This window comes from Typopeltis vanoorti, chromosome 16, assembly GCF_054136105.1.
Source record: "Typopeltis vanoorti isolate ZY-2024b chromosome 16, IOZ_Tvanoo_1.0, whole genome shotgun sequence".
NCBI lineage: Eukaryota > Metazoa > Arthropoda > Arachnida > Uropygi > Thelyphonidae > Typopeltis > Typopeltis vanoorti.
Window position 1 is genome coordinate 10901657 of NC_143564.1, and position 17740 is coordinate 10919396.

At 34.2% G+C, this 17740-nt stretch overlaps 1 protein-coding gene across 5 annotated transcripts in view; it reads right to left on the bottom strand.

Annotated features, from left to right (window-relative positions):
* Positions 1-385: 385 nt before the first annotated feature.
* Positions 386-17740, bottom strand: part of LOC150097846 (uncharacterized) — a 452334-nt gene continuing 434979 nt past the window's right edge. For all 5 annotated transcript variants that reach the window (XM_090406149.1, XM_090406148.1, XM_090406147.1 and 2 more), the window contains 3 exons: positions 13569-13639; positions 8819-8900; positions 386-1992 (listed from right to left, as the gene is read on the bottom strand). In XM_090406149.1, coding sequence (XP_090262275.1) covers positions 1950-1992; positions 8819-8900; positions 13569-13639 — 196 coding nt within the window. In that variant the 3' untranslated portion in view covers positions 386-1949. The remainder of the gene's footprint in view (positions 1993-8818; positions 8901-13568; positions 13640-17740) is intronic.

The window sequence follows — 17740 nt, forward strand, 5'->3', positions numbered from 1 at the left end:
TCAAAAAAAAAAAAAAAAAAAAAAAAAAAAAAAAAAAAAAAAAAAAAAAACTTCAGATGCAAACTTTATTTGCTTACACTTGGATAAAGGATTAAACCAAGTATATAATTTCTTGGTATCTATAATTTAAACTTTGAAAAAGGTCTGCAGTTTATAGACAAACCCATGTATCTGTAGGTATGTGTGTGTGTGTGTGGGGATCAGAAATGTGTTGTGACCCATGCATCAAAAGTTAATCATAGCATCTGAATTTGTCTTTAAGTACTATCTAAAAATAGGTATTTGTAAATATGGAAAGTAATGCATGCAATCACAAAAACTGAATTTAAAAAATTAATATGAATTATGAACTAAAAATACTTTTAGATGTCTACAACCAAAGAAATGCATTTGGCACACATTTTATAGCAACAAAAGTATAAAGTGAATTATTAAAACACTACAATTTTCAGTATTAAAGACATGATTTACACAGAGTCAGCAGAACAATATGCTAAAAAAAAGTAATAAATATTTAGCAAATAAATACTGGAGTGCTATATAAACACAACATTACATACCTTTTGCACATAAAATACTTATTTTTTCTTTTAATTCTACACATATATGTATACATCCATAACAAATTAAACATTAATAAATTCTTTAGCATAACATAAAACAGTTCAGTATATATTAGTAATCTACTTATATATGCAGTCTTAATTGATTTCAATATACTGTGAAAGTAATCCTTACAAAAGCTGGACAGATTCTTAGAAAACTTGTTCTTAGGAAATTACTATAAAACTTAAATAAGTACAACTGCCTAGTTCACTCACTTTATTTAAAAAAAAATAACATTCATGATATTCTAAATTATTCTAAAAATGATCTAAAAGATTAAAACAAATTGGAAATTTATTTCTGCCAACAGAGTTTTAAAACTTTCCTGATTTCTAAAATCAATGTTATCAATCAGCTTGTACAAAGTCAACATTTCAGAAAAATGTATTAAATAATATATTTTTTTAAAACTGGCACAGTTTATTATAATGGGTTGTAGTTTAAATTTACATTATGTTTGGAAAAGCACACGATCACATCACTCAACAATTAAATGAAATAATGAGTAACTGTCATTTAATTACTGAATGATGATTCATGAAACGATATGTACTAATGAAATTAACTTATTTTATTAAAAGCAAAGAAAGATTATAACTGCACCAATCACAAAATGTAACTGCATGATGCGATTAGTGTGACATTAACATCAAACTGCAATATTTTTAAACTTGCTGCTCACTTTTTTTTTTCTTTTCTCTCTTTCTCCAATGAAAAGAGAATACTGAATTGTTCTTTTTCTCTGTTCATTAAAAAAAAGTGTTGTTCTCTGTTCAGGCTCATTTTCATAAAGAGAAAATGCATCAGAATTAAAATATCATAGGCATAATTTCATTTAACTATCACATTTTTAATCAACATAAAAGAAAAATTCACTAGCATGAACCTGAGAATTATTATGCAAATATTATATTATATACATTGCTGTTATCCAAGGATATTTGACTTAAATGCAACTTTATATATATTCAAAACAATGATTGCATTCAGAACTCCGTAATTCATGATTTAATATTCGGGACTGTCCAATTAATGGCAGGAGGAACACGAAATATCCTTAAATTTTGGATGACAATGCATATGAAACAACTATGATAAATTATGAACATTTTCACAACATGATTATGGAGAAATATTTCTTTTCATATAATAATTTATCAAAGTTATGCAACTATTAGGCAGTCTTTTATGGAAGGAATGCACATCTCCAAACTGGAGGGATGGAAAATTCACTGATAATTTGTATCACACTTCACATACACATTATGCTTTGGTAAGAAATAAATGAAAAGCAAGAATGCTTTAAGAAGGCCGCTCTACAAGATATTTGATTTCTCAATTCATCAACTTGTCTGGACTTTTGATTTGGGATCCTCTAGATACTCACTGTAAAGGAAAATAATCTTTTATGAAGCACATACAAATTTCAAAATGCAATAAATGATGACAAAAGAAATGCTAATGAAGTTAAAAATATATTGTAAAACTAATCAAAAATTAAAAAGACTGTTCCAGAGATTACATAAAATACAACTGTGATTTTACAACTTTGCATGACATTAATTCATATTAACCACTCCATTAATTTGCAACACATCACTTGCATTTTCCTGAATTCAACTCCTCCATATAATAATCCTTGTGTATGCCTGTCTGTCAGCCACCCTCTAATACAAATTGCCTATTTATATCCATCCACATTTGCTCCAATTTATGTAACAAAGCTCAATGTGATCCTGTCAAATGCCTTTGCAAAATCCATCATCATCATCATCTTAAGTTAGACAAATGGAATGGATACACCATAATACGTTTGAACACTTTGCTAATGCTTTTGACAGGATATAGCATAAAAGGATGTTGCATGATATAGGAATGGATCATAAACTATTAGCTTGGATAAGAGGATGGTCAGAAGACAAATACTAAAAAGTGGGGTTTGGGGGATGTGAGCCTGCAAGATTTAAAGTGACCAGAGTGGTATATCCCAGGAATAACAATGGACCAAGTTTTTGGTCCATTGTTATTCAATCTTTACAATAATGACACTGGAAAAGATCAGACACAAGACATAGTTATTTCTGATGATACAAAGATAGGAAGAGTAATCAGGAATGCAATTGATAAACATTACTTGCAGAATGATTTCAATAGGTTGGAACTGTGGCCATATGAAAATAGCTGTTAGTTCAATGTTAATAAAGTTATATACCTTGGTGTGATGATATATCCAACGTCATATTATATTAGTAGGATTATATCAGGGATCTTGGAGTTTTCTTAGAGGTATAGCTGAAATTCAGGGACAATATAAAAGACTTCAAGTAAAATTCAAAGAATAGTTTCAATGCTGAAACAAATATTGACAAGTAAGAATAATAAAGTCATTTTGTCTCTTTAGAAGGCCTTGTTACAACCTTACCTGGACTAATGTGCACAGATCTGGTCTCCTAGTTTCCAAGATGTCATTACTATGGAATAGATGCAAAGGAGTGTTAAAGATGATATCAGCACTGTGAAATATAAATTACAAGGACAGATTTAGAATTGGAGGTAGATGTTTGAACAACCCTTCACACAGGATTAGATGGAAGTAAACCCATGTGCTTTACGGAAGTTGTTACAGGTCAGATTATTTTTAGAGTCAACCATGGCTATGAACCTGACCTGAAAAAATATGGTTGCATTAATTTGCCAAAAATTTAGGAGACCTATCTTATGATCAACTCCTACATAGCTGTAATACTTTTTTTTTTTTTTTTTTTTTAACATTAGAGGGCACCAAATTAGGACTTTAGATCTTTTGTCTGTTACAATTTGAATTGTTTCACTTACTTATTGTTATGTGTAACATATAATGTGCTCTGAAGATGCTGGTTTGAAATCCAGCTAAATATAAGCCAGTTAATAAAACATCTTTTTTATAATTTAGTTGGTTTGGTGTTGTAAAACTGTTAAAATACTGAACAACAGCCTCTATATATAAATAGCCTAGTTGTGAAGATATTTCAAGCTCAAAACTTTGTTTGCTTATACTTGGATAAAGGATTAAACAAGAATATAATTTCTTGTCAAGCATAATTTAATGAACTAGATATTCGAGTTACAAGAATATATCTTTTATTCAAGTTTTCTAGACAGACTAAATGATTCAATGTCAATTAGTGTTTACAAAAGCAACATTGTGTGTTGGACAAAATATTTTCAAAGTACCAGAGAAGTCTGGAATTTATATTTTCATTAATATCTTACAAAGACAACTAGTCAACAAAATTATATGTCAGTAATTGCCTGCTTGTGCTGGATCCTTTCCTTGTTTTAGAAGCTTTTCTGAACTTTTCTGAAAGAACTGATTTGAACTTTTCATAGAAAAGTTCAGCTGCTCATCATCTTGTTCTTTCAATGTTAAAAATTGAGAGAGAGATATTCAGATGTTGCAGAGTCTAGCAAAATTTTCTTCTATGGTAATGACAACTGACTTATGCCAAGAATCCAAAAACTTTTCCTCTAAGTATTCTGTTATACAACAGGAGAAGGAGATTCATAGAAGATGGAAGATGTTTTATCATCTCATAATTGGTGTATCAAGCCCTCATATGCAAAAGAGCTTTTCTGAACTTTTCTGAAAGAGATGATCTGAACTTTTCGTAGAAAAGTTCAGTCGCTCCTCATCTCGTTCTTTCAATCAGATATTCCTGTAATATAAAAAGAGAGGAATTTGAGAGATTTCTTCCTGAAAATAACAATTCTTGGAGTAATAGCTCCTTTGTAGAATATAAAATAAGAGCATGATGTAACAAAGTCTAGATGGTTCAGAATTTTTGACTTGGATGATGGAGTGATATAGCATGCATATAATAATTAGTATATATTTCTTTTAGAAATATTGGGAATGTAAAGTATCATCAGGCTGATGAAGAATAATTAAATCCAGAAAGGCTAGCTGGTTGTTTTTTCCTCCTCTAGAGCAAAACGAATTCTAGGCTGAATTGCATTTATTTTTGAAACAAAGTTTTAAATCTGGTGAAAAACCATTTCATAGAGCAAATAAGTCATTGACATATATATCTGTACCACAACATAAGTTTAGGAGAAATGTCATTAAGAAGACAATCTTCAAAATTCTCCATGAAGTTAGCATGGTATTATTATTATTATTTGTGATGCCTTCAAGGAGTCTGAAGACTCATCCCAGGAGGACACTCACTGTACAACTCTGTCTCTACTACTACACCGAACCTCTACTACCAATCAACGCCATCCACTGTACACAACCACAGCTAGTATTTTTTGTCTGTAAATTGCGTGTGTTCTGAAGGGCCAATTTGTCTGTATGCAGGATGAAAAACCCGAGTTTCAGGGAGACAAGGATAAAGAGTATATTCCAGGAGTATAGAATAAAGAGAACTTCCTACAGCTCTGTATCTTTGATCTGCTGATATTATTATTATTATTGTTCCGGGAAACTCCAAGGAGTCGACAGACTCATCGAGGGAGGCCCTAACATCATGTCAAGAACAACTATTCGACATTGACACAGTATCTATCATACCTTGCCTTGAACTCATTCACGGTCGTAGCACCCACAACAGACTCTGGAAGCTTATTCCACTCATTCACCACTCTCCAAGTAAAAAACCTAGCTCTAACACCCTTGTCAACCACACTCTTGCCCAGCTTCCATGCATGGCCCCTAGTCCTCCCACCACCAGTCATATTTTCAAAAATATCTTCTGGATCAATCTTATAGAAACCCTTCGGTAATTTGAATGTCTCAATCATATCACCCCTCCTTCGCCTATCGTCCAATCTCTGCAACCCACAAATCCTCAACCTATTCTCATAAGGTTCATTCCACAGACCTTCTATCATCTTGGTCACTCGTCTCTGGATCCTCTCCACTTCCTCCCCATGACGAAGAAACCCTGGTGCCCATAACTGGGCACAGTAGTCCAGATGGGGTCTTATCAAGGCTCGATACAGAGGAACAATAACTTGTTTGTCTCTGCATGTTAAAGTATTTTTCAGAAGCTAAGTGATTTGATGAGCTGATTTAGCCACTTTTGCAATGTGCTCCCTAAACTTCAATTCCCTATCTGCCAACACTCCCAAATCTCTGGCCTCATCAATCTCCTGGAGTACGGTTCCACCAATGCGATATACTGCTGCTATTCTTTTCACCCAAAAGTGCATAACCTTACACTTTGCCACATTAAATTGACATCCATTTTTCCTAGCCCAGTCCTCCAAACTATCGAAATCATCCTGTATATCATCATATAACTTACCTTTACCACTAAATATTATGAACATCATTATTACAGGTCTGAGAAGCTATTCTTAGAATCAACATCAGCTACAAAGCACTCTCCCAACCTCAACAAGTATGGTTGCATTAATTTACCAAAGATCTGGGAAACTATCATTTTAAGATCTAACAGCCAGACTTCTCTGAATTAACTTTGTAGTTATCTGACCCACAGAGGGTGTCAGTTACAATTTAAATTGTTTCTGCAATTACTTGGTTTAGTGCTGTATGCCTGTCACAGTTATCACATTGTGCTCTGATGATGCTGGGTAGAAAAGTAGGAAATATTAGTGAGTAGTTTAATAAATATATATTTTTCCCTCTTGGTGTTAGTTATACCATTAAGCTTTCTTATGGATCACTTTTTCATGTTACTTTTTAAATCTCTTTCATATCATTCACATTTTATCCACTTACACTCATTGTTGTAAATGCATTCCGATGTACACGCTATGTGACACTTGCATTTTTATACACTTTGTCACTATCATTTACAACTTTACTATCTTGTTAAGTTAAGGGGATAATAAATCCCTCATTATTTTAAAGCTGGATACGAAACTTGGAGATCAAAATCTAAGAGTTTCATGCTGAAGAACTATCGGCGAGTCCAAGCATAAGTCATCACCTGGATAGTACAACACTAATAAAATAAAGAGGGATTTATTATCCCCTTAACTTAATTTACGCCACCGGAAAAATAGCCTCTTGGCTCTTTATTTTACTATCTTGTGTCTGATACATACTAGCTCTGTTGCACTTCTAACACTTTAGGTACAATTCTGGGATAGTCTCATCATTTTCGCTTTCCAAAAACAAACAGTTTGTTAACAAATACACTATAGACATGTACAGTACACCTTACATAGTCTCACATACTGATCTCCCTAAACAATGATGTACTGGCCACCACTGCTATGGTGCAGTTACAATGAACACATTTACAAACAATCTCACTTTCTGAAAACTATTCACAACATGCCCGTAACCTACAGGAAAATGAACTCTCCGATCAGAGAAATAAGATTACTCTTTTTTCCCCCCCCTTTCTTCCTTGGAGCTCATTCTAACTAATATATAATAACATTACAGGAAAATTTATTTATAAGTAATTTATTATCCTTTTATGACAGGTACAGCAATACATCTAGGGCTGTCATTACCCACTAAGCAACTAAGATAATACTTAAGAGCAACAAGTCTAGAGGGTGACAAAATTGTATCTGAACCATAAAAATACTGTATTGTTCCCTCTTAATTTTACATATTTTCTTGAATTTAGAAGCAGCAAAATAGTGCTTGCCCAAGGATGATATATGTCCTAACAATGGGCTTGAACCCATCATATAAGCATATGTTATAATGATAAATAATATAAACTCAATTAAGTATACTTATTTAGTAAAAGTTTATGATAATCATCTATAAATATATTATTTTACACACACACACACACACACACACACACACACACACACACACACACACAGTAATCTACTGTTTATATGACTCTTCAATTATCAGAAAAGCGAATTGTGATAGTTGAAAGGGCAGATAACTGAAATGCATGGTGCTCTACCACAAGTCAGTTGACATGCAAGGGTTAATTGAAGAATCATTGTAATGAAGGTCAGATAAACACTACATTACTGTACACACACATGCACACAGAGAGAGAGAGCCCGACAAATACACTTGTCCACTCACCCGTGGCAAGTAGATTTTAAATAGCTGGTGAATAGCTTCAAACTGGACAACAAAGAATATTTTATTTAAAACTTCACTTTCTAAGCAATGTTTTTTTAACTAAGAAAATGCAGAAGAATATGTATAAGATAAAGGATCATTCCAGTAACAAAAATTAACAAATTACATTTTCCAAAAAACAATGTGTTTGCTGTTCTTCTTCTTATTCTTGTTATTTATTGACTTCTCCTTCTTTGAATGGCTCTTACAAAGGAATTGTTCTTTAAACAATGATAGAGCACCCCATTAATCACTTTATGGAAGTCCTATTGACTTATTATTATTATCCCAACATCCCCATGGAGTCACTCATTGTGGGAGGTCCCTTTGTTATACACACAGCTCATCATCCCATACATTAAACACATTCAAATTCTCTGCAGACACCACACTCTCAGGCAATGCATTATGATCATTTACAACTCTCCATGCAAAACACCTGCTTTTTACTCCCTTGCTCACATCCACCTTACACAACTTTCCAGGGATGACCTCTTGTTCTCCTGGGTCCCCACCATTTTATGAAAAACTTTAACATTAATCCTATACCAACCCCTTACCAACTTGTATGTCTCTATCATGTCATTCCTCTTCCTCCTATCCACTAGACTGCAAATTGCATTTTCTTAACCTTTCTTCATACTCAACATTGCAGAGACCAGAAACTACCTTAGTCAATTGCCTATCTCTTCATCCTTTTGATAATCAGGTTAGTGCCAAATATTATTGGCAGATATTAGAAAATTGGGGGTATGGTTCTGGGTACAGTACATTTTTTTCCATAGTGACTAGGATTCTGCATAATTTGTCAAACCCCCTATATATATATATAAAATGTTATGCATTATATTTTAATTATATATATATATATATAATTTTGCAAAGAAAGAGATTAAATGTCTGATATTAAATGTGTAATGTCAAAAAAAAAAAAAAAAAAAGCATTCTTGAACATTTATGGTGAGGCATACTGCATAATATGGAACTGGGCATAAATAAGTTGATTTTAATGAACCATTCAAATGAGAAAAGCATAATTCATCAGGGTGGATGCCAATAGTTAATTTTTTTTTTCTTCAAAGGAATGGATATACAATGTCAAATTATCAGAAATTTAAATGAAAGTATTTAATGTTATTCACATTTTACAGTACTTACACTTCCATGCTGTTAACTGTGCTATTTGTACAGTAATCAGGCACTCTGACATGGCACTGTTTGTGGCATATTAAGTTACAATCTGAAAAGAAAGTTATGTTACAGTAATCATTTAGAAGTAAATCACATGAAATTAAATTTTAAACCAAGTAAATAGAAATATGTTGTGAACTCTATACTAAAAAAGTAATACATTCATCTCTCATTATAACTAACTGATGAATTGTCCTAGCTAAAGATCCATAATATTAGTGAATGTTATAAAAGAAATTCATTACAGGAGAAGTTTTGCTGTAAAAAATTTGTTCCTGTGGCTTAACTACAGCAAAAGCTGAATGAATTTATTTGACAATTAGCATTTATTGATAAAGAAATAACTGTATAATCTGGTTATATATAATATTTTAAAATACTTTAAATATTACTTCTCTCTCTCTCTCTTTTTTTTTGTGTCAGAATGATTAAATTGAAACATTAATTTACCCATAAAATAAGACTCGTGTCCAGACAGCAACTGTTTGTATTTCCTGTGTTTAAGCATTACTGTCAATATGAGGTTGGGCCTCCTTTTATTACAGACATTGCCCTTCGGGACAGGCTCTCAATAATTCTGGTAAATTGCTGCTAGAATTCATTTCCATTCCTCCTATAGTATGCTGAACAGCTAATGAGTGTTAGCTGGGCAAGCAACCTTCGCTCCAGCTCATCCCAAAGATGTTCAATAGGGGTGAGGTTAAGAGCTATGGGCTGGCCAGTTTAGTTCTTCCACCTCCATATCTTCGACCCATGAAATTAGGGCCCCTTGCTTCGTGAGAAGGTGCATTATCATGCTGATACAGGAAAGGCCTATTCCAAACTGTTGCCACAGTGTGGGAAGAATAGAATTATTCAAAATGCCATGGTGGGCATTAGCATTTAAAGATTCAGACACAGAAACAAATGGGTCCAATCCAAACCAGGAAAAACAGCCTCAGACTTATGCTACCACCTCACAGTGGATACAACACATTGCTGTAAGTATCATTCACCAGCATCCACCAGGTCCAGACACATTCATCAGATTGCCAGATCATGTACCACAATTCACTGTTCAACAGGACTCTCGTTCATTGATCCACAGTCCAATGACTGTGTTGTTTGCACCATTCCAGATAAAGCCAGGCATCGACAGGTGTAATCAAAGGCTTGTGAGCTGCAGCACAACCATGAAACCCAAGGACAAACATCTCCCAGCAAAACAGTTCTGTCACTGACATCCATTCCAGAGCTCATGCACAAGTCATTTGCAATGGTTGCCAAGGCTGACTTATGTTTATTGTGACAATATTTAGCCAGCCTGGTTGGGCGAGTGGTTAGCATATCCGCTCTCCAGCGAAAAGGCTGCGGGTTCGAATCCCGACGTGGGCATGGATGTTTGCGATTGTCTGTGAAAATAATAGTGGTGAGGTGGACAGTAGATGGCATTGGTGTAGATCCAGTTTGTGGATGAGGTTGAGTGGTGGAGACGGAGAGTTGTAGAGTAGGTGCCCTCCCTCGACGAGTCTTAGGACTCCCTGGAGGTGTCAAATAATAATAATATGCTTTGGAGTTCGCCAGTCCTGAATTGTCAGTTTCTTGGGCCTACCAGTTCGGTGTGAGAAGGTTGGTGGTTCCATCACATTTCCACTTCACAATAACTTCAATGACAGTACTCAGACACGTGCAAAGTGGCAGAAATCTCTCAGACCAAATGATCAAACTTGTGGGCTCTGACTATTACAGCACACATTTGAATGGACTCAACTCTTCATCTATTCATCTGGATGGCAAAGAATGTCCACACTGCTAATGCCCACATACATATTCTTATATAGCATTGTCGATGTGTATCTGAGTCATATAGGTGAGGCAACATACAGCTATGGAGTATGCAGCCACTTTTGACAACATAGTGTATGTGTGTGTGTGTATATATATATATTCACGTTTTCCTAAACATATTAGACTTAATGGCCTCTCACGATCAAGAAACTGTTTTGCATAAACTTTATCACTGTCATGATGAAGCAGATAATACTATCCGCATCACCTTATTTCCATCACAGCATGTATTCTATGGCCAGTGTCTATGTTATAGGATGAAAATCCCTTCTACCTGAATAGAGATCAACTGACTCATCTTCAGTTGAAAAGCTCCTGTAAGCTTGTTTTCATATTCTAAGCATGATTTGAGCACAGATTGTTCAAACTAAAGGGCATTCCCACCATTAAAGGTTATGAAGCCTTCATATTACAGTTTATTTTTATCTACTTTTTATTATTATACAGTCATACCCCGACTTACGTGAATCCGGAGTTACGCAGTTTCTTATATGTACGTATTCCCATTCCGCTTCAGGCCTCACTGCTAGTCGTATCATTCAGGTGCCGGCCACATTTGCCAGTGTTGCACATGCTGTGAACAAGCACTGATATGTTTTGTGCGGTCTTCATTCATGCACGTTTTTTATAGTCTACAAACCATGTGATTGTTTAATGTTATGTTCTTGATAAAAATTTTATCACATAATAAATAATAATGTCATCCAAAAGAAGCAAGTCTGATTCTTCTACAGCTAGCAAGAAAAGAAAAACATTGACTTTGGAAACAAAACTAAACATTATTAAGGATTTTGAAGGTGGAATGAAAATTTGTGAGCTAGAAAAGAAGTTCGATCTACAGGAATCCACAGTAAGAACAATCATAAAAGAAAGGCTTACAGATTTTGGAGGACATAGATTCTAATGAGGAATGAATTGTAGCCACAAAGCAAGGAATAAAAAAACATTAGCTTGTTATGAAGAAATTTTGCGTGACAAGAAAAAGACATTATGCCGTCAGACAAATCTATTAGATTTTATGAAACCATCGACATTGAAATAACTTTCTTTTTTTATGTACGAAAAACTACAATTATGATTATATTTCTTAAAAAATATACGTGTTTTTGTAAACCTTTGGTCCCAATTGTATGTTTGTATATATAAATTAAATGCACAATTATACCTCGACTCGTGAATTCGACTTGCGCGCTTTTTGTTGGTCCCACCCACCACGTAACTTCGGGGTTTTACTGTATTATTATCATCACAAAGACCCCCATGGAGTCAAAGACCCATCATGAGAGGTCTCTTTGTTATACACACAGCTTATCATACCATGCCTTAAATACATTCAAATTCTCTGCAGACACCATGCTCTCAGGTAATGTATTCCAGTCATTCACAACTCTCCATGCAAAACACCTGCTTCTCACTCCCTCCTTATACAGCTTACAGAGATGACCTCTTGTTCATCTCTGTAAGCTGTATAAGGAGGGTTCATCCCACCTCCCACCATTTTATGAAAAACCTCTTCAACCAAATTCTCATATGTATTCTGTTACATACTGTCTGAATTAGTTCTAACCAAGTGAAAAATAAACTTTCAACATCTTTCTCTAAATCCAGAGTAATTTAATAAAAAAAAAAGGTGGCACACCTTTTGACAACTCCTATAGGTAAAGATGACCTCGCTATTGCTTCTGCCTGGTATCTCCACTTCTGGGCCTGGCTCCCACTAAAGAGACCATGATAAAGGTCAAAACTAGTCTGGGTATGGCCCTTCCCTTAATGCATGACATTATACATATCCACAAGGAGATGTGTTTTGCATTATGGGAGATACTGAGATAGGAGTGATGTTAGCTTGGTCCACCTTTGCTACGAGTTTCCCGGTGTTGTACTACCTTACCCCTGTCCTGAAGATATTTTCAGGCACAAACTTTGTTTGCTCACACTTGGATAAAGGATTAAACTAAATTTATTATACAGGTATTATTTCTGGGAAAATTCCCATGTTACTCCTCTAAAATAAACTATTATTTTAATGGCTAATATAGCCTACTTTTGTTTAGGAGTGCCCCTTTTTTTATACAATGTCAATGGCTCTTTACCCAAATTCTAGGGCATTACTGAAGTGTTATAAAACAAATATATGAAGAATAAAATAGGAGAAAATTTGGACATACCTTTTTGGATGTTGTTTTCTGTCTCCTTATTCCCAGCAATGTGCCTTCATCTGCTGTTAAGCTGTTAAAGGAGGTTTTTTTTTTTTTTGTGGAAGTGGGGGTAAAGTAATGTGGTGGAATTATTTGAAAAATGCTCTGTCTGAGCTCTCTTCTCTAAATACTGTATTAATATTTTAGAATGTGCACAGTCTTTTTCAACTGGGACAATTTATGAAACTTTCCTTCTTTTATTCCCGATTCTTCTGATATTAGTAAATTTGTATAACAATCAAACAATAATGCTCCAGTATCCCTATGTAGTCAGCTGTTTATGGTGTTAAATATGAGCTTGTCTTCTTTCTCCAACCACAACACTGCAGTCCTACAATAAACATCCACATCCAATCATTTTTTTATCATCATTTTGAGGAGCATCCTTTTTGTTTGTTTTTTTGATTATACTGAAAATGGTGAATTTCAGTTCTCTAATCACTTTCATTTTCACATCCTACACTAATCCTGCTCACAAAATATTTCTGAAACAGGAGATCATATAAAAGTAACACAAACATACACAAGTTTATCTTCAGTTTGTGTTTAGACTGTAGCTGGAAACACTGTATACTGAAGATGACAATTTCTTGGATTGATGATGAAAAATTATATATCCCACTATGTTGTTCAGTTGAAACAATGAAGTTGTTTTTTTTTTTAAATTAGAAACACAATTACTGAATTCTTACCTCTACATGAGTAACCTTGTTTTCCAGGTCTACGAGTAAGTCGTTTCTTACAGACTTGGCAAATAGTTGACCTGGAAAGAAAAAAATACATAAATAAAAAATATATATATTCATTAGTAATTAATTGCTATTTATATACTGTGTTATTAACTTTTATATTTATTCAATAATACTGAAGATCCAACAGGCAAAACACAAACAGTCTGCTTTGCAGGTGATGTGCTAATTAACTAACATTCAGACTACCCAAAACTACCCAGATAATTATATAAAAATGCAGCATTGATTGGACTGACAGTTAATGGCAGTAAGTCCTTAAAAGTTCTAAAAAAAACAGAACAGAAGGAAATATGAAGCTAAATGATAGCACTCTGGAAGAAGTAAAATATACTAACTAATATAAGAACCAATGCCTACATCAATATTCTAACTGACATAGCAAAAACCAAAAAGGTCAATGCTCTTCAAGTTCCATAAGATGCGCAACTAAACTCTGGAAATCCAAATTCATCACCCCAAACCAAAATTGTCTGCAAACCAACCACTGGTCAAGCCATATTTATATATGGTTGTCAAACACACACCATCAATGCCTTCAATTACTATTAGAATATACATGGCAACTTCACATTTTTAATACAGTCATTCTTGAAGAAAACCAGCAAAGCGCAACGAAAAATAATCAAGTGCAGTAAAATAAACAATGCAGTCAAACAATACGGATTTTTCTGATTTTATTGATGATGCAGACAAAAAAATTGGGATTTAGCCTTAAGATGTGTCAACTGAATATTGAGGGAATTAACAGAGCAAAATGTGATTATTTCTGTAAAATACTACAAGAAAATAACACTGAGCTTTGCTTCTTCAAGAAACACATGCCGAAAACAAAGACGACCTTAACAGAAGAGGAAAAACAATTGGTTACAACCTGATTGGTACTACATACCATAGGAATCATAGCATTGCAACATATATTAAGGTTGATATAGAACAGGGTTTCTCAAACTTTTCTTAGGATGGAAGACTTCACAAATCCTGAAATTTTAACGGAACACCTTGGTTAGAGTCGAGTATCATTGGTCTCATATTCAATGCATGCACTCTATCGCCAGAGCAGGCTGTATCGCATTGCAAAAATGCGACAGCACACACTACAGACGTGCCAGGCTGCAGCACATCATATTGACCTTGCTTGTGACCTTACTTGGGCCTGGCTCCCACTGAAGAGACCTCAATAAAGATCGAAACTAGTCTGGGTAGTGGCCCTTCCTTTAATGCATAACATTATACATATCTGCAAGGAGATGCGTTTTGCATTGTGGGAGATACTGAGATAGGAGTGTTGGTAGCTTGCCCCACCTTTGCAAGGAGTTGCCCAGTGTTGTACCACTTTGCCCCAGTCCTGAAGATACTTTCAGGCGCAAACTTTGTTTGCACACACTTGGATAAAAAACTAAATTTATTATTATCTGAGGATTCTTTTTTCCCCCATGTTGCAGGACTCAAGTCAACTGATTTCTGATGCTAAGGTAGGTTCTTTTCTCTGTCTTATTCTCCTTGAAGCATCCTTATCCAGGCACACATTTTGAAAGCACTGTTCTTAAGTCCCTTGTTCAGTACCAGACCAGTCTGATCTTTGTGTTGATAGATATGTTTCTGTTCTGGAAATATAGTCTACTGAGTCATTGCAGATGTTTCCATTAAAATCTGTCTTCTTATGAGCCCAAATAAATAAACTGATCAACTCTATGTTTCTAAGCAGTCCTGTAGTATTTCTATTATGATTGTCATCTGAGATCATCAACTTTGTTTTACTGACATTGAGCTAGAGTCCAAATGTCAAACTACACCATTCTATTCTCCCAAGGAGTTCGTTCATATCCTTTTCATTTTCTGTTATTAGTACTATGCCAATAGCATATCCTAAGTTACTGATTCTTGAGATGCCTATCAATGTGCTTTTACTTCAGTCATCCAGACATCCTCAACATAGGCTGAAGAGTCCAACAGATAATATAGAGGCTTCTAAGTCTCTATATATGACTGCTAGGTATGACTGGAAGTAGTCTGCACAGTGGATGTGGGTGAAGAAAACACTCCCAAAACCACAATTTTCAGCCAGGTGAAATTTTTGCATACTGCACATTCTTCTCTCCTAATTTTTACCATATATCCTTTCCACATACTACATGTGGAAAAGGTAAACATCCCAAGCATTCCGGATTCTCTTCATAAATATGTGAACTTAGTTTCAGCCATCATGATATTCATTCTATCTTCAATTTGAAAAATCACATCTGTTCTTCCTAAGAGAAACTTTATTTTCACTACTTGAGTCATCATGGCTCATCTCAGTTTACTTCAGTTGCATACTGAATCTTTGTCTTAAACATGTTTTTATGTGTATATATTTGTTCTAATATACTATTTCAGATATTATGCTAGTATTTCCCTTTTTGATCATCTCTGACTAAATTCCTTTATCCTCAATGTATTAAATTCATTTTTATCACTTTACTAATGCCACTAAACATTTTAAACTGTTCAATTTCCTTTCTTTAAATGTTTCCTCCAATCCTGCTTTGATAATACTGATATTAATTCTTAGATATTAATACTCAATTCCTACACTAATCCAGGATGTACTGATGCCCACAATATACAAATGCTAGTGATGTAACAAACTGCACAAATACAAGAATACTAGATAAACCTAACCACTATCTTATTTGAAGTTCCTTCTAATTATATCACAAATATTTTGTTTGTCCTCCTGCAGTTAGATGAAGCTAATATTATATTTGCCTGGTTTCAGGTCTTAATTATTATTAAATATTATCATTAATAAATATTATTAGATATTAATTCTTCATGACTGCATATGAAAGTGATACCATTCTCCATATACTTGTCATTCCAGTTTGAATTTTCCAATTGTAAACTGATAATGGTTTAAGATACTTAAATACTCTTATAAGTATACTCAATTGGCTACCTTTCAACTTTGTTTATGTGCATATCTTATGTTTCTTTATTTTTTACTCTGTATTGTGAAATGTATGCACATTTGCAATGTTTATTTAAATGGATGATGAATAGAAAGTTTGGTGGTCTTGGGACAATTTATGAATATGCCAATGTATCTAAGCCAAATTTTAGGTTTTAAAATATTGGATTTAAGAACTTTACTTAAGTATAAAGAGCTAATCAGCTTCATTTCGGCAATGAAAACATTATTTAAATTAAGGGGATATTAAATCCCACATAGTTTTAAAACCGAATAAGAAACTCAAAGATTGGAATCAGAGAGTTTCTTGCCGAATATAGTAAACTATATTGCACTACGTGCTAGGGTCATTTGCATTTGCTCACGCCAGTGGTCGCCGATACTTTATAGTTTACTATATTCGGCAAGAAACTCTCTGATTCCAATCTTTGAGTTTCTTATTCGGTTTTAAAACTATGTGGGATTTAATATCCACTTAATTTAAATAATGTTTTCATTGCCAAAATGAAGCTTATTAGCTCTTTATATTTAAGTAACTTAATGGTTGCACCTGCTTGGAAACTCGTATCGCAGAGTATATAAGTTCTTTTCGCTATACACTTTGGTATTAGGTCTAGCTACTCACTGATGAAGTCTCAAAAAAGGCTGAAACCGGTCTAGGTAGTGACCTCCCTACCATAATGTAATAACAGCATACATTTCCTAGGAAATGTGTTTTTACATTATGAAAAATACCTAAGAATAGCGATCAGAATTTACCGACTTTGCTGCGAGTCTTCCGGTATTGCACTATGTGCTAGGGTCGCTTGCATTTGCTCACGCCAGTGGTCGCCGATACTTTATAGTTTACTATATTCGGCAAGAAACTCTCTGATTCCAATCTTTGAGTTTCTTATTCGGTTTTAAAACTATGTGGGATTTAATATCCCCTTAATTTAAATAATTGAATTTAAGAATTTCTTGCTTGAACTTTCTACATAGAAGTTAAGTTCAATTTGGTGGTAGAGAGTTGCAAAACGATGGCCATTCCATATATTTTTAAGGTACAAAGTGTTTTGAAATAACTGGAGTGGAGCACATGGATAAGAGAGCCATAATGTCAGTTGGAAATTTGTTCCGTAAAAGGAGCTATGTCATTGATGGGGATCTTTGTAAAGAAGGC